At 53.3% G+C, this 26,676-nt stretch overlaps 1 protein-coding gene across 2 annotated transcripts in view; it reads right to left on the bottom strand.

Annotated features, from left to right (window-relative positions):
* Window positions 1–26,676, bottom strand: part of LOC118785487 (neuropilin-2-like) — a 67,788-nt gene that overhangs the window by 22,938 nt on the left and 18,174 nt on the right. For both annotated transcript variants that reach the window (XM_036540168.1, XM_036540169.1), the window contains exons 3-10: window positions 25,408–25,589; window positions 17,950–18,180; window positions 15,949–16,104; window positions 15,686–15,855; window positions 12,784–12,939; window positions 4,353–4,497; window positions 2,768–3,117; window positions 2,255–2,399 (exon numbers count right to left, since the gene is read on the bottom strand). In XM_036540168.1, the coding sequence (XP_036396061.1) occupies window positions 2,255–2,399; window positions 2,768–3,117; window positions 4,353–4,497; window positions 12,784–12,939; window positions 15,686–15,855; window positions 15,949–16,104; window positions 17,950–18,180; window positions 25,408–25,589 (1,535 nt within the window). The remainder of the gene's footprint in view (window positions 1–2,254; window positions 2,400–2,767; window positions 3,118–4,352; window positions 4,498–12,783; window positions 12,940–15,685; window positions 15,856–15,948; window positions 16,105–17,949; window positions 18,181–25,407; window positions 25,590–26,676) is intronic.

The raw sequence follows: 26,676 nt of genomic DNA, 5'->3' as shown, positions 1-26,676 counted from the left end.
CAGGCAGGATAATAGAGGTAAAATTGGAGTCAGCAGCAGAGCAGGAGCTGGGGATGGGGAAGGGGAAGGGGTGGGTTGGGGAAGAGGGGGCAGGCAATAATAAATAACACGGCCTAGCTGGAATCCGTGTGCGTGAAACAGGGAGAAACATCCAAAGTGAGGGCGCAGCAGATCTCGGCTCCCTGGGAGCTCTGCTCGAGTCACGCGACCCCAGGGGGCACTGAGTGTTCACTGCGCTTCAAAGCGTGGGTCAGCCGCCTACATGAGCTGAGCGGTGGACAGTCTTACGCTGTCCCGCTTGCACCTACCCCCCCCCCACCCGGCGCAGCGTGATACTCGGTGTCCCCAGTAGAGGGCGCTGCCCGCTCTTCCTCTCGCGGAGAAACGCGGCGCTGGCCGAATCTCGCCCGGGCCCCGAGGGCGCGACGGCTCTCAATGAAACGATGAATAATAGAGAAGCTGGGCTGATTGAATACCTGAGGTTCAGGCACCTTCCACACGCGGCCTCGCCTTTTCTTTTATTCAATTTTCCCGTTTCATTTTTTTCCAGCGAGGGGGATGGGGTTCGGGTGTGGCGAGATGAGGAGAGCCGGTGCAGGTCACCGCCGGTGGATTATGGGGGTAAAAAGAGGTGGGGTGGGGTGGGCTACTCTCCCACTGATGGCCCTGTGAGCTCGTTAATGTGTGTGTTAGCGGGTGGCTGAGCCGGGAGTGTGATAGCAGATGTGCAAGAGAGGTAAACAGTCCTGTTCAGTCGTCTGGAGCTGATGCGGCCCTCTGAATATTTAATCCCCCCGCCCCGGCCCCCGCTGCCCCTCCCGGTTCCCCCCCGGGTATAAAAACCCTGAACAAAAACAAGGCCGAGGCTGTCCTCTACCTGACAACAACCACCTCCTTCTCTCTGCTCCGCCATCTTATTTTTAACCCACAGGGTGGGTTGGTCCAGGGTGGGTCCTCTCATTCCCAGCTCTGGAAGGACAGAGGGACGGTATTTGCTCCTCGACCCTTCGGTGTGCGGTGGGGGGTAAGCCTCACAGCCCCCCCACCCCCCCCCCCCCGGATCACCCACGCCACATGTCGTGGACGTCCTGCTGGGATGGGATAGTGCGCCGGGGTGGGCGCGGTGTACAGGGGGGTGTCGTGCGCTCAGATTGAGACCAGGCCACCCCGCCGGCCCGGCTTCCTGCGCCGGGAGCTGCGAGGCCACAGTTGTCCACAGATGTGGTTAAAAATTAAAAGGCTGCTGCCTCCCTCCACCTACCACCCCACCCCCCCATCACATCTGCTGCGCAGACCAGACCAGAGGCGGATTATTGCACGCTGGCTCAGTCACCCTGCGGGACTTCTCACAGCCCTCCGGCTCGCTCTCCTTCTTTCTCTCCCTCTCTCCTCTACCATCCCTTGCTCGCTCGCTCTCCCTCTCTTCTTCTACCTCTGCCTCTCTTTTTCTCTCTTTCTCTTCCTGCCCTTCCCTCTTTCCTTCCCTCAGCATTGCCAGCCTCTCTGGGTCCCCGTGACTGAGCTGTGGTCTTAATTCTCAGCAGAGCCCCAGTCAGCAGAAGCCTGCAGAGCCCAAAGAGTCTCAGACAGGGCAGGAGCAGAGATTAAACAGACTCGCCCTGCTCACCGTCTCCTGCTCCCGCTGCCCGTTCCCTCCACACGCCCGCGCACACAGCGCAGAGCTGCTGTTTAACCTTACGCCCAGTCTCCGGGCTCCCGCGTCTGACACGCGGCGAAGGTGCTGCTCTCAGCTCTGCGTGACACATCGGGGCTACAGCCCACACGGGGAAGCAGACAGCGCAGCTCGGGGATGCCTTTTTATAGCCAGCCTCTCACCTCCCTGTCACGCAGAGAAAGAGGAGGCCGGACAACACCCGATGACAGGGAACAGGGGGGGGATCCGTAAACATAACGGCCAGGTGAGAGGGATGTCACATCCCGAGCAAATCCTCGCCTGGCCGGTGAAGCGCACAGCTAGCGGATGTGTCACCTGAAGGACTTCAGGGAGCACACACAGCACAGCGTGGCAGCGCTGTCTGGTGTATTGGGAGAAAAGGTACACCTGCTCTCACACAGAGAGGATTCAGGGAGAATCCTAATCCTAACCACCCACAGTGACTCAAACTGAAATAAGACGGATGACCTACGACAGCACAACGCATAGTTTCAGACAGTACAGGTAAATGAGCACACAAGAGATGACCAATGAGCCGGACTAACGAGCTTGATGCTGGAGCAACGAGAGGTCCCTTACCTGGCAGGTCACAGCCCAGCACCTCGAGTCGCATGCCAATGCCCGCGGGAGACCACCTCTCTGGGTAAATCCTGATAAACTGGGCGGGGATCTCCTCGAACCTGCGGATTTCTGGTGTGTCGTAGTTTGTGTTCCCCTCGAAAATCTGGACAAAGACACAAAAGATGGCCTTTTAACTATTGTGTAAATTATGGGTTAATAATGTTACATCCCACACCTGTAGCATTGCGGGTCACATTTACAAACTAAACTAACTGATGCAACTAAAATTCATTTAAAAATACGAAAAGTTGTTAGTGAGCGGACTATAATGATATTGTTTTATGCAAGTCACCAGGATAAAGTAACCGTTGTCTTTCCACCGGACATCACAAACTAAAAAGCAACTTGCTTTCTAAGGATATCCTGGCCGGCAGAGGGATTGACAGTGCTGTGCCAGCATGTGATTGGCTCACTGTAGGGAGGCAGCGTGTGATTGGCTCAGCTTGGGGAGGCAGTGTGTGATTGGCTCACCTTGGGGAGGCTGGTCTTGATGTCCATGAGGAAGTTCCAGTCCTTGCCGTTCAGGCTGTGGGCCAGGCGGTACTTCCTGACGAAGGCCCGGTTCTCGGCGCTGGTGCTGCCCTCCCCGCTGCGTGCTCCCTGGGTGATGACGCCCCGCACGTTTTTGGGGACTCCCAGGTCCACCTGCAGCCACTCCTCCCCTGCCACAGGTTGGGTGGGGTGGGGGAACCACCCTGACCTGCTGGCCACCAGCCGGGCCGAGCCGGGGGACCAGTGGATGTCCCGCACCGAAGACGCCGAAATCTGGGAGTCTGGGAGCAGGCCGGAGAGCATGCCCTGCATCTCAGAGCAGGGAGCATCTGGCGGGGGGAACAGGAAGAGTGAGGGTGCGTGAGTGATGAAGATTGACGTTTTAAGGCTACAGAGATCAATGTTTCATCGTACTAAGTCACAGTCACAAAGTAAATAATATATATCCAGCCACAGTGAAACATCCTCTCTCGTGTGAGTCTGTGCACGAGAGTGTCTGAGTGTACTCATAATTGTGAATGTGTGTGGCTGTGTGTGTGCGGGTGCATGCTTGTGTGTACATGTGTACGCACATATTTTTCTGTCTGTGTGCGTGCGTGCATGCGCCCGCCTATGCATCATAATGTGTGAGTGTATACATGTGAGTGTGTGTGCACGTGCGTGTTTGAGAGATTGCGTGCCCAGGGGGGAACACAGTGGTCTGAATGCAGAGGTATGAGATCTGTGTCCACAGCTCCGCCGCTGCTTTTGTGGGCCGGGCCAATGAATTTGCCCTTGAACCAGAGACTCTAGAGGACAGACCGTGTGCGCTGAACACGACTTGATCTTCAGCTGAGAGAATCACACTCGGAGGGTGCGAAAAAGAAAGAACATGTGAATAACTGAGTTCGGCCTACGCTCCGCAACGCAGAAGAGGTGTATGCTAAAAGAATGCATGGTACAACCTGACTATCGACTGCAGCAGTCCACAGAGAGAGAGAGAGGAAAAGAGGGAGGGAAAGAGAAAACAGAGAGAGAGAGGGAGAGAGGGAGAGAGACGGAAAAGAGAGGTGGGAACGAAACTTTGATTAAGATAATTCGATCCATGCTGCAGCGAGAGAGTGGGTGTTATATGGGAGCTTTTATGGGGAGACAGCAGGGCCGGGGGGGGTTGCGCAGTGGCTAGTAGGGTGTTTTATGTGTCTTTCGTCTGGGCTGCAAATGCCACTGCCGCTAAAAGCACATTCATCTCCTTCAGAGCAGACAAAACAGGAGCAAATAGCTGCTTAATATAATAATGAATGTGAGTAATAGAGGCACTGATAGCATCAGTGCAAAACATCCCTTTTATTTCTGCTTCTTGAGAGAGACAAACCTAATTATATCCCACTAACATAATAATATAATCACCATAATGCTATAAATAGAGAGCCAGATAGGAATAATGATGGAGTGACAGGCTATGTGATGTTTGGGACAAATTGCCTGTTTATATGGTACCTGGGTCCTTTCTGCTTTCACTTAGCGCTGGCACTGACAGCAACAGGCATGTCAGTGCCGTAGCTCGGGTTTATGGCGCACTTACTCGTGATCTGACAGCCGTAGAGCTCGAAGCGCATGGCGATCCCGTTCTTCCAGGTCTGCGGCCGGATCCGGACGAAGCGGGCCAGGACGGGCTGGGGGATGCGGTTCAGAACCACCTCCGAGGGGTCCGTGTTGGCGTGGAAAACCTGGACGGGGGGAGGGGGAGAGTTCTGCTCAACTCGAGATCCGACACTGACTCATCGCTGAACCACACCTCCCGTGCTAACCCAACCCCGCTGGCCTCTTCCCCAAACACCATCCCCCCCCCCCCCCCCCCCACAAGCCGCGCCTTCAGCGGTCAGTGAGCTCATCCCTTTAATCGCAAAACAAATGCACACAGCAGAAAGACATGAAACAGTGTTTACGGGGCCAGGCTTCTGAGGCTGCTGAGATGAGAGTGGGCAGGGGAGGCTGCAGTGAGAACACAGATCCGCCGCGCTGCCTGACTGAGGCGGCTTTCCGGGGCTTTCCATCCCTGCCTCCCTCTCAGGAAAGGAATTCATTAGTCTGGCTCAGGGGGCGACAGAGGGAGCCAAGATGAAAAGCTCTGATAGCCCCCCTGACACACACACATACACACACACGCACGCACACACTTCCACCCCACCTTGTCCACCCTGCTGCCCCCCCACGTGTGAGCTTTTCTCAGTTCCGTCTCAGGGGAGATCACAGGGGAGGAGGAGAGGGAAGAGGAGGAGGGGAGAGGAAGGGAAAGCCCCACTCCGCTGCACACAGAGAAAGGCAGGGAGGCATGGGAGATGACCGGCTCACGGATCCGGTGACACCTGGTCCAGCTGGCCGGGTTTGAGGCAGAAAGGCTCCTCCTGCCCCCTCCAGCCCTGCCCTGGAGCTCCCGGGACACAGAGGTGTTGAGTAAAGAGCGTTTCCAAGAGAGAAAGGTTACACAGGTAGTAGCGGTGGGATAAACAGGATACGTTCACAGGGATGGTTTCCTGTCTAAGGCTCCGTTTCTGCGCGGCTCTTTGACTGTCCCGGTGTAAAGTGAGACGCTCTGTGAGAGACAGAGCTTCCGGAGTTCCCCTTCTCCCACACCCATGTTGGCCTCCAGCCGTTACTCACCACGCAATGGGAGAGCTGGCTTTCAGTGAACTGCTCATCAGCCACTCTGTCCTCATGAGGTCAGGCCTTCACAAAACTGTCCGTGAAGTTTAATCACTAATCTGTCCTCACCCCATAGACATATTACATCACCCCCGAACTCTCTCACGTCACTCGCCGTTCTCTGCTACCAAACATGAAGTCTGCCAACTAGGACACAGGCAGACAAGAGGAAGGAACCGGGCACATTCTACTTCGCTGTGAGGATGCAAAGAGAATCATGCCAAGGTGTGGAGAGGAGAACCTCATTTTGCACTTGAGAGTTGAAACTTCAACCATAATCTGTCACCAATGGTGGCCCACAAAAAACACTCCTAAACAGACACAGTTTCAGATCACCTCAGGCCTTCATAACCAGACCAAAGGCAGCCACACGTGCAGACAGGCATGTGGAATGACCGTGAGGGATGCTCTGAACTGAAGATGGAGAGATACTGTGGTCAGACAAGATGCAGTCATATCAGCAACTCCAACTGCCCTGACCCCTCCAAGAGGGGTCAGGGCAGATGTGCAGATGTGTCGAGAGGGGTGGGTTCAGGTGTTTTCAGGCATCACACAGAGCATCACTTCAGCAGTGTTTTGGGAGAGCCTCCCCTCTCCCACCACCTCTCCCCTCCCGCTCTCTCTCCCTCCTGCCTCCTCCTCTGAGTTCCCAGTAACAGCCCGGGACACCAGCACTGATGCCATTGACTGCACCGCATCTGGCAAACTGCAGCCAGGTCTCCGCTGCCGCCCGGTGCTCAAAGCACTCTCAGTAATGAGCCCCTAAATCCCTCTCTATTCTTCTGTTGTCATTATTGTTCTTATTTACTGGGGAGCCCGAGGGTGGAGAAACCTGCCGCGCTCGTGTTCCGTAGGCTGGCGTGCTTAATCCGAAGCAGGTTTGAGAGCCTTACGCACAGTGAGTTTCACCAGAGAAAGTTGGGTAAAGAACCTCACTCAGCTCGGGGGAACAGCTGCAGCACCACAGCTGGGATTTGAGCCCAGCTCCCCCGTGGTTAAAAAGGAGATGAAACGAACAAAACCTGTGAGGGAAAAAAAAACTCCACAAAAAACTGTGAAGCTCAACAAGATGTATAATAGGATTGTAAAGTGCAATTATTGGGAGTGGGTCCTGAGGGCCTGGGGGAATGTGACTGCGGACTGTGTGAATGTGACAGACTGCGGACTGTGTGATTTCCCCCGGCGCCCCGACTCCGCTGGAGAACGCCGCGCCGCCCCGATCTCTGTGTTCTGCTGAATTAACTCTCTACATCATGGGAGTCTCTGGTGGGAGAGCTGGCAACAAACACAGGAAAAAAGGACCCTGCAGCGTGTATGACACAAATACAGGGAGGAGACGCCCCCATTACACACACACTACACACACTACACACACACTACACACACACACACACACACACAAACCTTACACACGCACACACACACACTACACACACTACACACACACTACACACACTATACACACACACACACACACACACACACAAACCTTACACACGCACACACACACACTACACACACACACACACACACAAACCTTACACACGCATACACACACACTACACACACACACACACAAACACACACACTACATACCCACACAACACCGCTCACTGCCCCCTCTCCCTTCTGTAACGCTTGCAATCCTCTACCTGCAGGACCAGAGACAGGCGCACCGCTGTCGCCAGCGACAAACTCCCACTCGGCCGTGGCGGGAGATCTGCTGTCAGCGTTATTCAGACCTCTCCACAGCCTAGAGCCCCTTCTCTCTCTACACCTCCCTGCGTTTGCTAGCCTGCACCTGCCTTACAGGGTGCCGGGACACTCTTCACAGACCACAGCCTCCGTCTGTCACCTTTCACCGAGACGACCTCATTTCCTGCGCACGGACCACACGCACAAACACGGACACGCACCCTGACGTTTCAATAACAAGCGCACCGAACGGGCTGTGTTCACAAACACACTCCACCCGCACAAAACCTAATTGTGTGGTCTGCGCCTTAAGAGGGCTGTGATGTTTTTCGCGGATATCTGGCAGCTGTAGTTTCACTGCCTTCGTGCTGAGAGTCAGATGACAGACTGTGAGCTTGAGCTGCGCAGGTAGCGAAAACAAACACACCTACCGGCTGAGCGACACCGGCGGCGCTCGGAGAGACTGCCTCCGTCTGCCGTGAGAGGTGCAGGTGTTAATTGGCCGTCTCAGGTAATAAGGGCATTCCGCACCTGAGGCCAAGTGGAGACAACCTTCGAAGGAAGAGCTCTCTTTCTCAAAAACAACTACGTCACCGCTAGACACGCTGGGACCAGGGAGGTGAACTGACCGTCATTGTGATTACCACAGAGACACTGACACTGTAGGCCAGGGGGATCAATTCTTTAAGTGTGCCTCACCATTAAATACGGTAAACGCATATATTCTGCTGAACCCAGCAGGACTCTCTCACAGACAGTAAGATAAAGGCACAGTTCCTTATCAGATCTTCCCAGCATAAATAAAGGAACATCAGTAAGCCCCCATGTTCATTAGGGAATGAAAGCCAGGAAGCCGGGTAATAAGTATCTGTCAAAAACCTCCACAAACCTGCCTATCCCTTCAGTCTATTTACACAGAAGGCACGACTTCTGCAAGGCCAACAGCTACAAACACAGGTCTTTCAGCGAGCCCGTTCCATTCACTACAAGTCGAGAGGCGGCTAAATGGAGTTTGACTCTCCCAGTAGGCGGCTGGTTTCTGGTGTAGATCCGTGCTGTGCTGTGATCACAGCCAGAGAAGGAGCCATGGGAGGATTGTGGGGCTACGGAGCCGGCTGCTATTATTCACCACTAAAGAGGGAACGCGGGGCAGACCAGAGGCGCATTACGCTAATGTATCTGAGAGGCGGCGAGGGAATCGCTACGAGACATTTCCCTTTTCCTTTTTTTCTGTGTCAGGGAAGGCCTGCGCTTCACCTTGCTGAGGGTTTGCCTGTCGGCTGGAGCGCACTACTCTCTATCTCACACACATACACACACACACACACACACACACACACACACACACACACACACACACACACACACATATACACACACACACACACGCACACACACACGCACGCACACACACACACACGCTCACACACATATACACGCACGCATGCGCACACACACACACACACATATACACACACACACACACACACACGCACACACACACACGCACACACACACATACACACACACACACACACACACACATACTATACTTGTTTTTAGTATAAGCACAATCACATTCATTTTGGTGATCACCGAACTTGCTAATTTGTGTTTGTGAAAAAACAATGTTGTGAGGCAATGTGAGGTATGTCTCCCAGGCTATAGCCCATCCTCCACACCCCATCCCCACCCTGAGTGAAGCACTGGCTCTCCCCAGCAGAGAGGGCCTGCATTATTAACGGGCTGCACAGGCACGGTGTCTCCATGTTGTGTCTGAGCAATGAAAACAGAGCAGCGACACTGCTCTCTCTCTGCATGTGACAGACAGGTGTGACGGAGGGACACAAACAGCACAGGACAGGATGCTGCGGTGAAATTAAACCACACGAGCAGACTGAGGAACAGAACGCAAGCGACCTTCCATTACACTCCTGTGCGTCCGCTCCTATGACTCTGTGTGTGTGTGTGTGTGTGTGTGTGTGTGTGTGTGTGGTGTTTGGGGGGTGGGATATTCTACCACAGGGAACTGGGAAGTGGGAGGTTGAAGAGGATGGGTGGAGAAGGGGTGTCTGGGTGGGGAAGACATACTGTTAAACTCCCTCTTTCTGAACACAGCACTGGGGAATTGAATGATGGACCAGCACCAGCTGTCCTGGTCACAATCATCCCCTGGCTCTTCCCTGTTATTCTCCTGGCTGAGAGCGCAAGGGACGTGCAGTCAGCAATCACAAATCTATTCAAGACTCCTACTGTTTTTTCTTTCTTCGCCTCGACTCCCTCTCTTCCCCTTTGTCTCAGCCTTCTATCTCTCTTCCTCTCCCTCTCTTTCCTTCTACCCCCTCCCCTCTCTCTCCCTCCTTATTCTCTCTCCCTTGTGTCTCTCTCTCCTTCTCCCTCTCTCTCTGCCCCTCTCTCTACCCCCCCCCCCCCTCCTTATTCTCTCTCCAGATGAAGATGTTGGCAGTAAGAGCTGGTTCCACTTGGCCGAGCTCCAGCTCCAGTCTCTCAGACAGCCGGAGTTCCTGTGAAGTTGTTCTGAGGTTTTGTTTTTTGGGAAGGTTGTTGGGAGGGGGATCCTAAAGAGAGAAGCAACACCAGAGGCTGTGGATTTCTGATAAACTGAAGACTCTCGAAATTCAGCTTCACCCCCTCCAGTCCCGCACCCTGCCCCTAACCCTTGACTTATCCCTGAGGCATCAGAGATAGAAGATGAAGAGGAGATCAGGTTCATTCCACAGCAGAGATGAAGGACAAATCACTCCACCCTCACTGGCACAGGCTGGGTGACTAATGCTTTTCCTGTACTCCTACTTTGAGAGTACCACACTTTCAACTTGCAACTGTGTGTGTGTGTGTGTGTGTGTGTGCGTGCGTGCGTGCGTGCGTGCGTGCGTGCGTGCGTGCGTGCGTGCGTGTGTGTATGTGTGCGTGTGCTTGTGCAAGTGTCTGTGAATTTGCCAACGCTGGCAGTGACTGTCCAATTCACATAAGCATCAACTGAATGACAGTAATTCACAAGCCCTCTGATATATGTGGTTTGTGATGTTGCACAGAACGATGCCTCATTGAGCCTAAGTAATTTACAGAGCCACTGAGAGCCTTTACTTAATTTCACAGTTTGCACTTCAGAGTCTGAGCTCGCCGGTGAAGGGCGGCCCGCCGGTGCCAGCCAAACAGGCGGACGGCAGAGGTGTTCAGCCACATTTACCCACAGATCAATCTCCGCAAGCCGCCTCAGATGTCTCTCCCAGCAAGCCGTCTGATTGGTTTTCCCCTTCACCTGCCCTGCGACGGCTTTAGTCTTGGGTGATTACTCTTGAAACCTATCTCCCTCCCCTCTCCCCATGCGCCACGCACCTGCTTGGCAAAGATAACATTTAAAGAAAGGAGGAAAGCTGAGAGCTGGGGCTTCATCGCTCAGAGGGAAAGGATCCTGGCGCTACGAGCTCGACACACATCTCCATATTGCCGCTCCGCCCCCTCGAACACCACAGACCTGAGCTGGGCTTGTGTGACATTACTGTATGTCACAGATGTGATGAGGATGTCAGACTGTAACTGTAAATCCACTCAGGAGCACCAAATACAGCTGTTTTAAAGGCAGGCGGTTGGGTTTGAATTCTGTGTCGAATTTGGTCGCAGTACTTGGCCCGCTGACCTCTGCGCTTTCTTACCCCGCTCTCTCTCTCAGGGAACATCTTCGAAAGCGATGCAAATTACACTGTTTCTGTTCTGATGACTTTATCAGATGGTGACTTAAGAAACAGAATACTGGCAAGGAGGAGAGGAGGACAGCAACATGGGGAGAGAGAATGAGAGAGAGAGGGAGAGGGCGAGAGTGAGAAAAAGAGGAAGACAGAGACAGCGAGAGAGACAGAGAGAGGGTGAAAAAAGGGAGAGACAGACAAAAAAAGAACAGGGAGAAAAGGCAGAGAAAGTCAGAGAAGGAGAGAGAGGCAGAAGGGAGAGGGAGAAAAAGAGACAAAGAGGGAAAAAGGAACGGAGAGACAGAGAAGGAGAGAAAGAGAGAGTGAGAAAAAGAGTGATAGGAAAGGGAAAACAGCATGCTCGCCTAGCTGCGGCAGCACCAGAGGAAAGCTGCGACACAGCACCCGAAAGCGATGAGCCTGGACTGTGACGGCATTGATTATGGGTGGGTGGAGTGGAGGTGTGCCTCAGTCTGAAGTGTTGGAAGTGAGAGCGGGTAATCTGGCCCCGTGGCTGCTCCCCAGCCGGCTCAGAGATGATGAGGAGCCTCGGCTCAATCGGCCTTCCGGCCCGGCGTTGATGAGTCTCTGCTGCGAGAGCAGAGCTTCGACAAGCACTGCAACGCTGACACCACGGTTTCAACACCACCGCGCTGACGCTGTAACACCTGTCTCTGAACACCAGTCTGCTCTCCCGGTCTTCTCCATGACACTCCACTCCACTCCCACCAGCTTCACGCTGCGTCTAACAATGCTACAGCCGGCAAACAGGAAATGGAGCTGCACTTGCACTTCAGACAGGAAAGGTGGAGCTTGCTGAGCCTGTCCCCTGCATCCCTCTTCAAGGACAGGACAAGCCTCTCCTCTGATCCTCACGGTATAAGCTTTACCTTTAGTATTTCCTAGCAGAGTGTACACACATCAGATTCATATGTGTTACTCAATGACAGTCTGTACAAATCTTAAACCCCATCTCCAGCAAAACACAACCTCAAAAGCATTCTGATTAGACCGAGTCTGAGCCCGCTATGTGGCTTGGATTTCGCTGTGAGATTAAAAGTCAACCTGACCCAGCGTGAGTCCACCATGAGGACTACCCCAGCCTCAAATACACTCATTCTCAACCACACCAGCTGGTTGGGGGTCTAAATTCCTAGCTGTTTTCCTTGTTTATCACCAATCACCACGGCCCTGCAATAGATTTCCCAAATCGCCACCAAAGCAATCAGCTGGAAACAGGATTTTTATTTAATAGTAAAAAAGATTAAAGGGTTGTGACACCCTCTACCCCCTGTGGAGTTCTCTGCCCTAGCCCCATTACCGATTCTATACCTCCAACTCCTTTCTTCTCAATCCTGCTCTCAATCCTCTCATCCTTGTTTTTCATCTGTCTTCCACACCAGTCCTGCAGTCTCTCTCTCTCCCATCTGTTTGTGGGAAATATCACCGTCCTGCAAGGCCACCGTGGGCCCCTGACCCCCACCGATTTTCCCCTCTTAGCGTGGGAGCGGAGAACGTGTCGGAGCGGGAGGTGCAGTAAATCTCCCAGAATTCCCAGCGGCCTTGCTCTCGGGGCAAGAGGCCGCGCACAGAGCGAGGCCCAGAGCGAAAAACGCGGGTCCGCAGGCGGGAAAATACAGACCAGACGCTGATGGTAAAACCAGGAGGAGGACTGCTCCGCTCCGCAACACACCATGTCATCTCATAACACACACACAGAGCACAGACACACACACAGCGCCGTGGTCCCACGCTCTCTCAGTGTTTACAGGTCGCGCACAGGTGACCGTGACAGCCTGTGCATGCCGGTGATGAACGGCAGCCTTTTGTTCCAGCTGCCAGGTAATCTCCCTCTCCCACCCGTTCCCATGATTAGCGACGCTGCACTGGTTGCGGTGCCCGTACCTTGTGGTTCTTCCCGTGCCGGTAGACCATCCAGTCCTCCCCGTTGGTGCTGACCTCCAGCTTGAAGGTGGTGACGTAGTACGACTTCTGCGTCTCCTTGGAGATGGCGCCCTGGGTGGCGATGCCCGTCAGGACCTTGAGGAAGTTCAGGTCGACCTGGAAGGGAAGGAGACGCGGGGGGGGGGATTTCACTAACGGCCCTTATTTCCGCGGTGTCGGCGGGGAACGGGCCGCCATCGAACACAGCCCTGAGATCGATCTCCCATGCCTGCGGATCGATACCAACGACCCCAAAGTTCATTCTAATTTCCCCTCTCGCGGTACTTACAGTACAAACAGCTTCCTTCATTTGCCGAGATAACACGTGGCGCTTGTTTTCCATTTAGGGGACCTGACCTCCTTTTAGCATGTTTGAGTTTAGTCAGTGTTTCACTAGCTGTCCTCTGAGAAATCCCCCTAACTACCCCCCTTCCCCCAAAGCCCCGTTCAGCAGGTGTGTTGTATAAGCATGTGGAGAAAAACTGCAGCGCTTGTTATCTGTCAGCGAGACAGGTGCGGTGTTCACGGTCCCAACCTCAGTCACTGTTGAGAAGGAAATGAAATGCACCTAGACACGAAAATCAATAGCACGGAAGAGTGCTGCTAACTATTTATTCCCTGGAAAGGACCCTCATCAATCAAGTGGCAGTTACCATCAGAGGGGGCGGTCTGCACCACAGGCCTGTGCCTGAGCGGAGAACAGAGCAGAGGCCCGGGATCCACTGTGTTCTCACGGCCACACGAGCAGCAGCGCTCCGCAGAGGATTCTAGAACACTGCTGACCTCGGCCAGTGTTGACAGGAAGATTCCAGAACACTGCTGATGATAAATAGAAACTCGAGGGTTCTAGAAAATAATGCTGATGGAGAACGGCAGCCAGAAAATTCTAGAAAACTAATTATGACAGGAAACAGGAGGCAGAGGATTCTAAAACGCTGCTGACTATGATGAATAGTGATGCAGAAAGGGGACTGGAAAGCAGAATACAGAGAGTCCCTCTCACTCAGGAGGTGGGAACAGAGGTAATGGGGCAGGAAGAATCCATGAAGGTCTCTAACAGAGAGAAACAGCTTACCCACAGCGAAAAGCCATCTATGGGCAAGCTCCTATAACCGAGTGCTCCTTCTACTCTACTGCTGCTGAAAAGGATCCCTCACACACAGGCACACACACAAGGACACACACACACACACACACACACACGTACACACGCACAGGCTCCTGTGTAAACATGATACCGCAACATATGCGCACCCCTGCGCAAGCAAACACGCACACACGTGCAAACGCACAAACACACACGCACACACACACAGTCACCTCAGTCACGCCGAGAGGCCCGATCTGCCAGAGCTCTACAGCAGGGGAGGCATGTTGGCATTTACAGCAGCTGTTTGTCTCATTCAGGGGAGGGGGAGAGAGGGGGTGCACTGTGGAGGTGGGGTGGGGGGGGCTCTCCTAGGTGCTAACACGGGGCAACAGCTGGGACCCCAGCAGGCATGCTGGGATTGCGGTAGCACGCTCCTGGGTGTGCACCAATAGGGCCCGGCCGCGGCGGAGGAGCTCCGGTAAAGGTAATGCGGAGGGAGGATTCCTCTGCCGCCCTCCTTTCCAGGGGGCTGTCGTTAGGCCGAGTGACGGGCGCTTCCTGTTGGCCCTGAACGGGGGCCACGGGGGCTCAGAACCCCGCTCTCCGAGGCCCGCTGAGGCCCTGGCGCGCTCCTCATAAATCGTGGCGGACAGAACCGCGCCTGGAAGGCCGCGCGCAGGAAACGATGGCTCATCGCCGCCCGAGTTATTGACCCGGGCGAACCGCTTCCCCCCTGCCCATCGCTGTCCTACGGCCAAAATATGGCCAGCGCCCGCAGCCCCGCTGCCTGCCAGGACTAAAGCAGAATCAGCTACAGAATCTGCAGTGTGCAGCCTTTAGCAACAAGCTAAGTCAGAAGCAATTGCAAGCTAACCAGGCTAGCTAGATACATTGGGAACTGAGCTGTGGGGAACAAAACACATATTTTTATTCTTTTATTCTGTAAATAAGTAGGTTTTCAGTTGTTAGCAGCTAAAGCTATCCCAGTTGCAGTTATGTATTTGCATTGAAAAGTTTTCATTATCATAATTTAACTGCATTACTCAGGGAAGAATGGCTTCTTAAGTGTCACTAAATGGGAGCCATTCTGTCCATTTATTTTTGCACCTCAGGTATAACGAGCTGACTGGGCTAATTTGCTCATAATTTAATCAACTTAATGATCACTCTTCTTGCATTGTGTATTTAGCATCGAGCACAATCGCTAATGAATTCCACACATTCCTGCTGGTCGTTTTAATTCGGTCAGGACAGCGCTGCGTATTCAGAGGACCAGATAAGCACGCAACCATCTGATTAAGACAATGTACCATTTGCCACTGCTATGCCCTCCTTTGATGCTTGTAGCTTGTGGAGCATCACAAAATGCTCTTTTCATCTGATCCTATTCCAAAGCATTTGATGTGAACGAGATCAAAAAAATTCTTTTATGTCGTACGTTCTCACATTTTGATCCTAACTTACTAATGTTTGCGTGGTGGCTAACACATGAAAAAAGGTGATTTACACACCTGCCCACTCCAGGTCTTGTATTTTCTTCCAAAAGTATGTATATGTACATAGTGTGCACTGTGTACAGATACAATCACAAGTACAAGAATGCTTTCTGTACACACCTCTAGCATAGCATGGAGAGCTTCGGGGGCTGAAGGGGGATAGATTCCGTGTATGTACTACTTGCTGTGCTGGCTTGGGGGGTTGAGAGCAGAGAGGTTCTCCTATATGTACTCCTTGGTGTTTTGGGTTGGTGGGGTTGAGGGGTGAAAGACTCACCTGTATGTATTCTTTATTACTGTCCTCAGCGGGGGTCCAGCCGTTGTCTTCGTTGTTGAGCCGCGCCTGTCGGGGAGACCAGCGGCCGTCTTCGAAGGAGGAGGACGCTGAGATCTGGTCGTCCGAGATCTTGCCGGACTCCATACCAAACGCGCTGCTGCAGTGGAAGGCTGTGAGAGGAAGGGACCCCCGGGGTCAGCGGAGACAGGCGCAAGAGAGAGCGCAAAACGCATAGAATCGAGGAGGAACGAGGGGGCACTCACTGTCGCTGACTTCCTTGTGTGTCATGTTGTAGCGGGCGGAGAAGCCGTCCTTGGCCACAGCCGTGTCGGTGTGGAAGGACAGAGACAGGAGGCCCGTGGACGACTGGATTTCCGGAGGGGTCTTCGTGCCGCAGTACCGTCCAATCAGGGGCCCCACTGCCGAATGCACAAACACCTCGCCAATCACAACGTGCTCCAGAGGAAACAGCCCCCCCTCCCACTCACATCAACAAATAGCCAATGGCAGGTATGAATTCTGCCCATATTCCCGGTGAATTCTCGGCAGTCACAAAGCACTCTACAAGTCTGTCTGTCTGCAGGATAAGCCCTCGCTTTGAGGCAGGCTTCAGCTCAGGCGTGAAGCCTCACTGGGGGGCACCCTCGCTGGGGAGGGCCGCATTTTTCTGCCTAATGCCGCATAAGTGATTTGGTTCTAATAAGAGCCGGTGTGTTTCCCATTCAGTTCCGCCCGGCCTGCTGGATTAGCTACGCCTTCCTGGAGCTCTCTGGATTCATGGAGCAAAGTGATTTACTCTCTCTGCATTCCCGCCCTGTTTTCCCTCTCTTTAATTCCAGGACTTTTGCATGCCAACAGATGGGGCTGATTTGAGACCCTGTGGGTGTGGACAGCAAGAGACCCCCCCCCCCCCTCCACAACCTAATAAATTCCTCTGCAGCCCCCAGTCTCTCGCAGATGTGGAGGAGAGGGTTGCCGAGAATTGACGTGGTTTAGAATTTTATTTTTCTTTTGGGGGCCGGTGGACAGCTGAAAAAGACACTTGAACAAGTTGCTATAATTCTGCATTGAGTGGATAGATATCTGGGGCACGGAACACTCCAGAACCTTCCCGTTCTGTGACTTCTCGTGTCTGAGCACACACTACCTCCCTGCTTTACGCAACACCTCCGAGGGCCTCATCCTTCCCCTTGCAGCCACACCCCTCCGACCCAGCGAGATCCTGCTCTCTTTCCCGCTCGGGGGGGGGGGGGAATAAAAGAGAGGAAGGAACCACTTCCTGTGATGAAGATGGAGGGGCGAGGCAAGTACCGCGGAAGTGCAGATAATAACAAGGGTAATAAAACAACTGAGGAAGCGAGCAGCAGGCAACCTAATCCTTCAACATGACACCATATATTCTTCCATAAAGGAGATCGGCCTGCACTTCCCATGCTCCCTGCCAAGTCCAGGAGACTGGCACAAGGACGCGGGCTGACTACAGAGAAACGCAGCCCCCTGTGCTGGGGGTTGGGGGGGATGAGGGGAGTGTGGTGGGGGGGGAGCACGCTCAAGGCTGAAGCGTTATTAAAACAGATGGGAAAGAGAGGGCTTCATTGCTCTCTCTTCCAGACAAGGATTAAATCCCATTGCGGGTCTATTCACGGCCTATTTTTACCCCGCTGATAAAGGTTAGCGCGGCTGCTATTCCCCCCCCCTCAGCCCCCCTCTTCGCTGGAATAATATGGGTGATGGCGCTTTTTGGCCCGACTCTGGAGATAAGGGAGCATGCCCCTCGGCTGTTCTTTCATCTTCCAACGCGACGCACATAAATAGCTCTAACCAAACTGAGCCGAACGGCAGCACAGCCGCGCCAGGGCTCGAGGTTGTGGAGGCCGTTATGGGGATAAACTTTGAGGCCATGTATGAGGTCAGTATGCGGTTGATATGAGGCTGGTCTGAGGCCAGTATGAGGCTGGTATAAGGCCAATATGAGGCTAGATTCAGGCCTGGAGATAATGGTGTGAGGCTTTTATGAGGACGGACTCTGAGGCCTTATTTGAGGTCAGCATGAGGTTGATATGAGGCTGGTGGGAGGCCAGTAAAAGTAGATGTGAAGTCAGCGTGAGACCGGACTTTAGAGGCTAGCAAGAGGTCGGTATCAAAGCTGGGTGTCTGTGTAAGTGATGTACGTGGGTCTGCTTTACGGGACCCGCTATTCTGATAGTTCATATATCAGCTTGAAAACCCCAATGTGCACGAGCAGGCACCTTAAAAACACTCACCCTGTGGCAGGCCGTCCCACACCTCCAGCCAGTCGTACTTGCAGTCCCCCTCTCCCACCTGCAGGGGGTCATTCTCCAGGTCAAAGGTCAGGAAGGTGAGCGTGACATCCATGCGGGGCGGCACAATGATGATGAAGGTGCACTCCAGGTTGTGGGGATACTTGTCCGGGAACCCGGGCGACTCGATCACACCGGACAGGCTGGTGAAGTTCCGGGAGCAGAAGTCCGAACCTACAGAGGAACACATGGGGGAAGAGGGGCATGAGGAGGGTGGCAAAAACACAAACCACACTACGACAAAACGGGGAGTCGAACCCCAAACAATTCCAATAACGATGGTGATAAAAAAATAAACCAGCAGAACACATGAGGCTGAAGGCCTGAGATTAGGTCTTGGATCTGCCATGCTGCTGCTTTCCCGGGCCCGGCCGCCTGGGGGAATTCTCCCAGAACAGGCCCATCGATCTGAGCAGGTAGCAGAGAACCAGGGAGCAGAGGGCTAATGCTCTACACTGTCAGACTAATGGGACCAGCACACAGGGCAACAGGTCTCACAGACAGAGCAGAGCACCCCGCACCTCGGGCTGGGAGGAGCCGGACAGACCCAGGCCGTAATCAGACTGTCACTCCCACACTGACGGCATTTCACAGAAATTCGTGATTGGACAGATTATAACATATGCCCACTGAGGATTCCAAAACATCAAGAAGACATTAATCCAGTAATGTTATTATTACCCTTTGTGGAAAGAAGAATTTCTCCTTTCTCTTTTGTGTAAAGAAACCGTTTTTTAAATGAGAGAAATTGTCATTTTTAAACTTCTAAACTTGGGATTCGCTTCCATTTGCAAAAGCAAGGTTAAAAAGTTCCCTTCCTGTGTTGACATATGGAATATTTCACAGGGGAAGGACTGAGGTGTGCACGGCCAGCTGCGCGCTTTATAGAGATGCCTGTTTTATATCGCATTCTTCACTTGGTTTACAGCGGCTCCGTCTCCACTCATTCCCCTCAGAGTCCTGCCCTCTACTGAGCACGCTCACAGAGGACCGGGAGGGACATGCAGACAGAGCTCTATCCATTTCATTTATGTTCAAATCACTGGATTAGATGAAATGCTTAATATGCTTCACGCGCTGACACTCCGCAGAAGTACGTAAGTGCAGACTGTGAGAGAAGGAGTTTCTGCAGAACAGATTCTGGCATTAAAGTAACTTTGAGGTTCGAGCTAAAAACACAGTCCGCTGGGTTCACAGTAAAAGCTTTAAATTAACTGACTGCAGAAAAGAGCGGGGATGTGCCTAAACGCTTCACACCTATTGCACTCCAGCAGTTACGAAAATAACTTGTCTTGTCTGATGTACCGAGATTATAATTAAGAGTGAGGGACTTTTATTTGAAGTAATCAGAGGGTCAGAGAAGGTTGTGTTCGTGCTGTGTGCTCTGACACTACTACACGGAGGATGCGTCTTCTTGCAGAAGCTGCAGCGCCCCCCCCCCCCCCCCAGGGGCCGCCACCCCCCCGTCCCCCCCAGGGGCCGCCACCCCCCCCCTCCCCCCCCCGCCCAATCACGATTCTCACCCCTCCCCGCCCAGACCAATCGATAGCCCGGGAGAGAAATCAAATCACAGTCTGCTGCTGACAGGGTACATGTCGCTGCGGCCTCAGAGAGCGATAAAGCCGTCACAGGGCCGCCTCTGCAGTGTGGCGGCCCCGGGTGCAAGGGGCGGGAAAACGGCCGAGGCACATCCACTGTCTCATCCCGCGTTTCGGCTCTTTCGGCCAATTTTTCACCCATGTTCATGCTGCAAGAGTGTTCTTTCCCTCAGAAAAACAAGTTAGGATGGAATACATTAAACCCACTGAGTAACTGATAATCCTGAACAACAGGGAAAATGCTAACTAACAAACACGCAGTTGGTTCAGCTTCTGCCCCTCAGCTCATCAGATATGTAGATGCATGCACATTCAGGTGCTCGCTCTCAGCTCATACATGTACATTCGCTGCCATCCCTTGATGGTGATGCGCCGCACCTGTGAATGAATACAAAGGCACGGATTCTGTATAACGCATAAATGTATAACTAATGGAGCGTTGTGTGGTGCTGTTCTCCTGTGCTCAGAGTAGTGCCAGAGGGTCCTCCATAAACCATACTGCACTGCGTGGGTGAGACACTGCCCTCACGCACACGCATGCATATGCCCACCCACCCACACACACACACACATACAGAGACACACACACACATATGCACCCCCCCCGCACACACACACACACACACACACAAAATACCCCCCCCAATTTGCAAACAAGCCCACACACAAACACTAGAGCACTCGCCCACCATATTTTGGAAAGACACCAGTGTTTATCAGGTAAGAAACAGCTTAATTTCCAGAGAGACAGGGCTGTTGACAAGGTCTGGAATAAGCTGTGAGGAGAGGGGGGCTCGGGGTGAGGGCAGAATATCAGGGGATCAAAGAGGACCCAGTCAGTAATATGCAGCTCTTATCTCTTAAACAACCTTAATACCCCAACGATTTGTACTCCTCCTCCCCAGCTGCTGCCCTGGCCCCGTCTGCACGCGGGCACCTGACCCACCCAGACACAGGAAGTCCTCCCCCCGCCGCTCTGAGGAACAGCCCTAGCGCCACAGCGCTGCTCTGTAAACAGGGAGCCGTTCCCACAATTCCCCAGGGCTGTGTAAAAGGAGAAGCCGTCTTGTGACCGGTTTGGCCGGCGACAGCGTGACCCTCCATCTGCGGCTTTAACGAGAGGCCTCCGACCCCGGCCCTCTGCGGGCTGTGGCGGAGAGCCAGGGCCTGCCGCCGGGACTCGCACCACACAGGAGCTGAGAGGCGCGACTCGGGCCTGCCCCACCACCCCCCGACTGCACTCAAGAGGCCTCAGGGTCAAGCCCGTGGACGTCCCCCCGCCCCCACTCAACCCCTGTCTCCTCCGCTGCTCAGGGATCAGTACAGAGGCGAGAGGGAACATGTTTCCCCCTCTCTGCGCTACCTTCTGCCCCAGTGACAGGTCACATCTTCATTAGAGAGCCACACTCAGAAGGGGACGCTCAGAGAGATGGCTCTGCAGGACCTCACCGGTCGGCCCCTCTCCCTCCCTCTTTCTCTCCCCCCCGCACCCACAGGCTGATATAAATAACACACCGCTCCTGTCGGACCCGTCCGCGTGGCGGCGACCAGCGTGCGAACGGCGGTGCTGAGGGGCGGGTGGGTGCGTGAGACGGCCCCGCCCGGCGCAGACACATTCTGCTCTGACTGGGTCACTGTGCAGCAGACTGGAATACCGCGCACAAGGGGGGCTCCGCCAGGCCCTGCGCGCATTAGCCCGACTCCAACGCCTGCTTCACACGCTCCCACCCTCATTCACACACACATTCCTACCGCTCTGTGCATGTGTGTGTGAGTGTGTGACTGAAACTGTGTGTTTGAGACTGTATGTGTTTGCGTGTGCGCACGTGTGTGTGTGTGTGTGTGTGTGTGTGTGAGAGAAACTGTATTTGCATGTTTATGTGAATGAAACTGTGTGCGTGAGACTGTATGTGTTTGCGTGTGTGCACGTGTGTGTGTGTGTGTGTGTGTGTATGTGTATGTGTATGTGTATGTGTATGTGTATGTGTATGTGTGTGTGCGTGTGCGTGTGCGTGTACGTGTGCGCGTGTGTGTGTGTGTGTGTGTGTGTGTGAGAGAGAGACTGTATTTGCATGTTTATGTGAATGAAACTGTGTGCGTGAGACTGTATGTGAGTGTCTGCACATGTGTGAGAGAATGTGTGTGTGTGTGCGTGTCTGCGTGTTTACGTGAGACCATGTGCATGCGTGTGTATGCGTACACATGTGCGCATGCATGACCGATTCTGCTGCATTCATCCTTTTTGTTCCTCCCTAATTATTTCATGTTTATGAACATACCAAAAACAGCAGACGCCCCCCTCTCCCCCTGCTCCGCCCCCCTGCAGCGCGTGGCCCCGCCCCCGGAGCCTCGTGTTTGGTGCGCCCGATTCGCGGCGAGCCGTGATTTGGCGAGCTAACGAGGCCGGGGCAGCGCGTTGCTGGGTAGAAGGGGAGGCCTTGTGGCGGCGTGTTCACTGGAGCGAGGCGCGTGGCGCGTGAGGGGGGTCTCTCTCTCTCGCCGTCTCCCACTCCGTCTGCGCCATTACCGCCACACTTGCACACTTTCCGCTGCACTTCCAAGCCATTACGCCTTTTCGCTACTTATTAATTGCCGGTGTTTAAAAGCGTGTAACACCGGGGGAAAAGGGAGGAGTACAGAGGCACACCTTTAGCCATTCTACAGGGTCATTAAAGCCGCTGTGTCCTCCAACCGCACTGTTTGACAGAGAGGCTGGGAAGTGTGCATACACAGACGTGTGAAAGTTTAGGATGGGTGTGTTGCCCTCAGAGTCTAATGCCTGTGTCATTGGAGTGGCTCAGGCACCCGGCAGCAGCAATGGCCGTTTTATTGGTGGGAGGGCCAGGGCAGGCCCGGAACCCGGGGGGGGGGGGGGCGCAGTACAAGGGAAAGAGACTGTAAAGCCACTGGAGGACGGGATGGCTTCCAGACCACGCAGCCACAGGTGGAGGCAACAACAATAGCTGGGGGGCACTTTGAGGGAGAGTCCTAATTGGCTCTTCCTGTCCTGGGCTGCCAGACATGAGTGGCGGGGTTGGGGGGGGAATGGGAAGTCTTCCTGCAGTAACCGTGGCAACAGCATCAGAGGCACATGACTGGCGGGGCTGATCGGGGGGGTTAAACCCTGGCGTGACTAAACGGCTAGGAGGGGTGGGGGGTCAGGACAATAGCGGGGGAGTGAGGTCCTTTCACTCCAAAACAGGATGGGTCAGGGGCCCGGGGAAGAGGCGCGGCTCAGGGAGGAGATCTGGGAGGGAGAAAGGTCAGAGGGGCAAACCTCTTAATTCTCTTAATTATCATCTTCCAGGTTCCCTGAAAGGAGCCACCAAGAGGAGGAGGAGGGGTCTGTGCTCTTTTAAAGTCGTAAATCTCCCAGGAAGGAGACAGGGGGCGGGAAGGGGACAGGAGGATGTGTCACTCTACATCATTGACACCAGGAGTAAATTCATGGGCATCGCTGGCCAAACACAGTCAACTATATAATGTGTTTTAAAAAAAAACAAGGAATATATAAATAAATACATATTGAGTTCCTGTCAGAGCGGAGGGCATGGCCTTGATTGAGCCTTCCAGCTGTTGTTGAGCCGAACGGCGGACACACCTCTGGGGCTGTGTATTTGTGTAAGACGGTATCGCGGCGGTGGGGGGAGTCCGGGCCCCTCCCTCCGCTCTGGAGGCCCGTGCACCACGATAAACAAACAACCCTCTCACTGGAGTGCTGCTCGCTGGCAGCCGCCGCTCCGCTCGTAAACATTGCTTTTCGGAAATATTTGGCGAGGGCCAGACACGCTAAAACAAACAACCGCATTCGGGAGAGGTCATGGGAGGCGGGGGGCGAGGAGGAGTCCCCTCTCCCGGGCGCGCGCAGAGCGGGACGGCGCACACGCATCCCGAAAAGAGCTCTTTGTTTCCCCCTCTCACCAACACACACACGTATGCACACATACGCCCACGCGGCTTCGCCCGCACCCCTAAAGCGCAGCCAGATCTTGTTAATACCATGGCAACCGCACTCACGAGCCTACCAGCCTCATCAGTATTGCTGGTGGTGCGTTTTTTTTTTTTAATGAATTTGCAAGGATGCAATATTCTATTGTCGTCTGAATTGGAGTTCATAAAGAGTTTAACGGCGGAACTGGCGGACACCGTCCACACCTGCAGACAGTTGCCGGGAGAAGGGGGCAATTGCGACATCTCTTCCTCCCTGGAATGCAGGAGAGGCCCTGTTTTTTTTTTTTGTGCTGCCCTCATTACATATATGCCATTCTAATGTGAACACATGTGGCTGGCTGCATTTAAACTGAGCAACTGTCACCTATACCTGAAGTGCGGCGTACCAGCAAAGGTCCTGATAACATCTACACCTCCCTGTATCGCAACGGTCTGTGAAGGAACTAGCAAGATTGCGTCATTAAATCTGTTCCCTTGCTTACAAGGCATCCTGTTTTTAGATTGTGCTATTGTTATCACTGTTCTGGAGATGCTACAAAAAACCTGCAGTGAATTAAGATGCAAATATGCGCATCCAGTGCACAGCCTAGGTGTTATAATGGTGTTTATTTTCTAGTGTGAGCTATCAATGATATGCAAACAACACCATGCTACCAAGCAACAAGTAAGCTAAAACTGTTTGGACTCCTGATTCGCTCTGGATTTGGCTACAGCCTGGTGAGGAGGTGGAAATGGTTCCTCCTCACCTCAGGTGTAGTTGAGGTGTAGTTGAGCTACAGGTGAGAGGGGTCAACAGAAACGCCTCAGGTACAGCTGACCCGCAATTACGGTAGTTCGGTGGGAACATGGCTGCGTTTGTAAGACGTCCCTCAAAAGATCTCTCTCTGTCCCCTGAGCTGTGAGGTGACACTGCTCATGACTGTGTCGGGCACAACCCACGATACGCATAGCGTTCTCCTAAACCAGCCACACTCACCCCAGAGCTGAGCACAGACCACCACAAATGTGTCTCTACACCACCTCTACTCCCACCCTACCCACAGACACACACACACACACACACACACACACACACACACACACACACACACACACACACACACACACACACACACACGTCCCCAGGGACAAGAGATCAGAACCCAATTAAAGAGGCATTCCAGGAATGCTTTCTGAGGGATGAAAACAGATTTTTTTTTTCCCCCCAGAAAGCTGTTTATTTTCTTCACCCTCTCCCTTGATGTTAATTGGTTTTAGAATGAGTCCAACAGCCCCATGAAGGGGAGCGAGATCACAGGGTGTCCTGCATCTGTGAGCCAGGGTCACCCAGGGTCACCCCTCCTCACACATTTCCTGCATCACAAGATCAGTCAGAAAGATAGGCGGAGGCGCCATCAACAAACACTTTGGTTCCCGGCAAACCAGTGAGGCCCACTCCCCTCAGCACCGTGCTCCTGACGAATGAGACTCATTCCCTCCTTTTTAACAGCCAATCAACAGCTCAGAGGAGGGAAGGAGTTGACACATAAACTCCCAGACTGCTAACAGACATATGAAAATAGGAAAAGGAAGAGTACGCTGCCTAATTTCCTGTGAGGGAGGTGAGAGAAACTTTTGAAGAGGCTCTGTGACTTTCTCCTGAAGGTTTATGATGCTATTAGTCAATATTTTTGCAACCTTTAGCAGCTAAACACCAAAAAGATGATGCTGCTGTATTAAAGACACATTCACCTCAACTTCAGATTACACCCTTTTGCGTGTCAGTCTGTGATGTTTAGTGAACAGCTAGATTTGCTTAGGGAGGAGCGGACGATGTTTCCCCCAATTCGGCTGTAGAGACGGACACACTTACCTGTCTTAAAGATCTCGTAGCGCAGCGAGAATCCTGCCCCCTGGTGGGCGTAGTCGGAGGCGAACTTGATGTAGAGCACTGGGCCGGAGGAGATAATGGCGGGCGGGGCAATGTTGCTGCAGTGCTTCCCCAACAGGTCAGCGTTAGCAGACTTCCCATCCCGGATCTCGATGAAGTCATACCTGAGAGAGAGAGAGAGAGGGAGAGAGGCCAAAATGTTAAAACAGGAAACCCAGGAAAGTCTGTGAGGTCAACGGAGCAGTGGGTGGCAGCTGACTCAGGATCAGCCTGTCTGATTCCAGCCAGGGTGACCTTCGACCTCGGCCAGACCCCATGCATTTTCACAAATTCTTTCCTGTCACTTCAGAGGGGATTAGAACCAAGACCAAACACACCTGCCACCGCCAAATTACCCCAGCACCCCCAGCCCCCCTTCCCTCCGCCACCCCCCTCCAGAGCTGGCTGGCACCTCAACCCACATCTCTCCTCACGGGACTGCGCTCAGCCTGGCAGGAGTGAGTCCGCTCTTTTCCGCACAGAGCAGCTTTAATTACGGCACTCAGTGAAAGAACACGCAGAGAGAGACAAGCATCCCCCGGTTCTTCTCTTGTGGGATTACTCCCCGAGTCCTGTGCGATTACAAAAAATCTCCGGGCTGTTATGAGTCACGCAGCCCCGAGCTGCTACAGCCATTTCCGAAGAGTGTGTTTAAAGGCTGTCTGTTCCGTCCTCTCCTCTGGTCTTGCCGTCCGCGCCATAATGAGTTTTCTCTCCTCTCTTGTTTTTATTCTCACATTACAGTCCGCAAGGCCCGAGGAGATTACTGGGAACGGGGAGTGCGGCGTGAGAGAGTTTGATCTCAATTAACCGTGGAACAAACACATCAATTATAAACATCTAACGCTTTGCACCTGATTTATAAAAGAGACCGACTGAATTTAGAAAAAGAGAGCTCTTTTAACACTGATGGCAAGGAAATGAAGGAGAAAGTCCCTGTTCACAGCGAGCGGTGAATGACGGTTGGTTGTGGTCCCCCCCCTTTTCTTTTAAAGCTGCAATGAAAGCACTAGTCATAACACGGACAAAACCACAAAGGACTGAAGTCTATTGAACCAAATAAACAGACAATGGGATTCAAAGTGGCAACACTAGCGCTCTCTTGTCATGATAATGAGGGTGATTTAAACTGACTGATGGTGGATGGAGAGCATTTCACACTAAACTGTGACACCTGAATGGTCTCCCGGACTCAGCGGACAGAATGAGGGG

The sequence above is a fragment of the Megalops cyprinoides genome, chromosome 11, assembly GCF_013368585.1.
Source record: "Megalops cyprinoides isolate fMegCyp1 chromosome 11, fMegCyp1.pri, whole genome shotgun sequence".
NCBI classification, from domain to species: Eukaryota; Metazoa; Chordata; class Actinopteri; order Elopiformes; family Megalopidae; genus Megalops; species Megalops cyprinoides.
The sequence above is the reverse complement of the archived record's forward strand: the minus strand, read 5'-3'. Positions and strand labels throughout refer to the sequence as shown.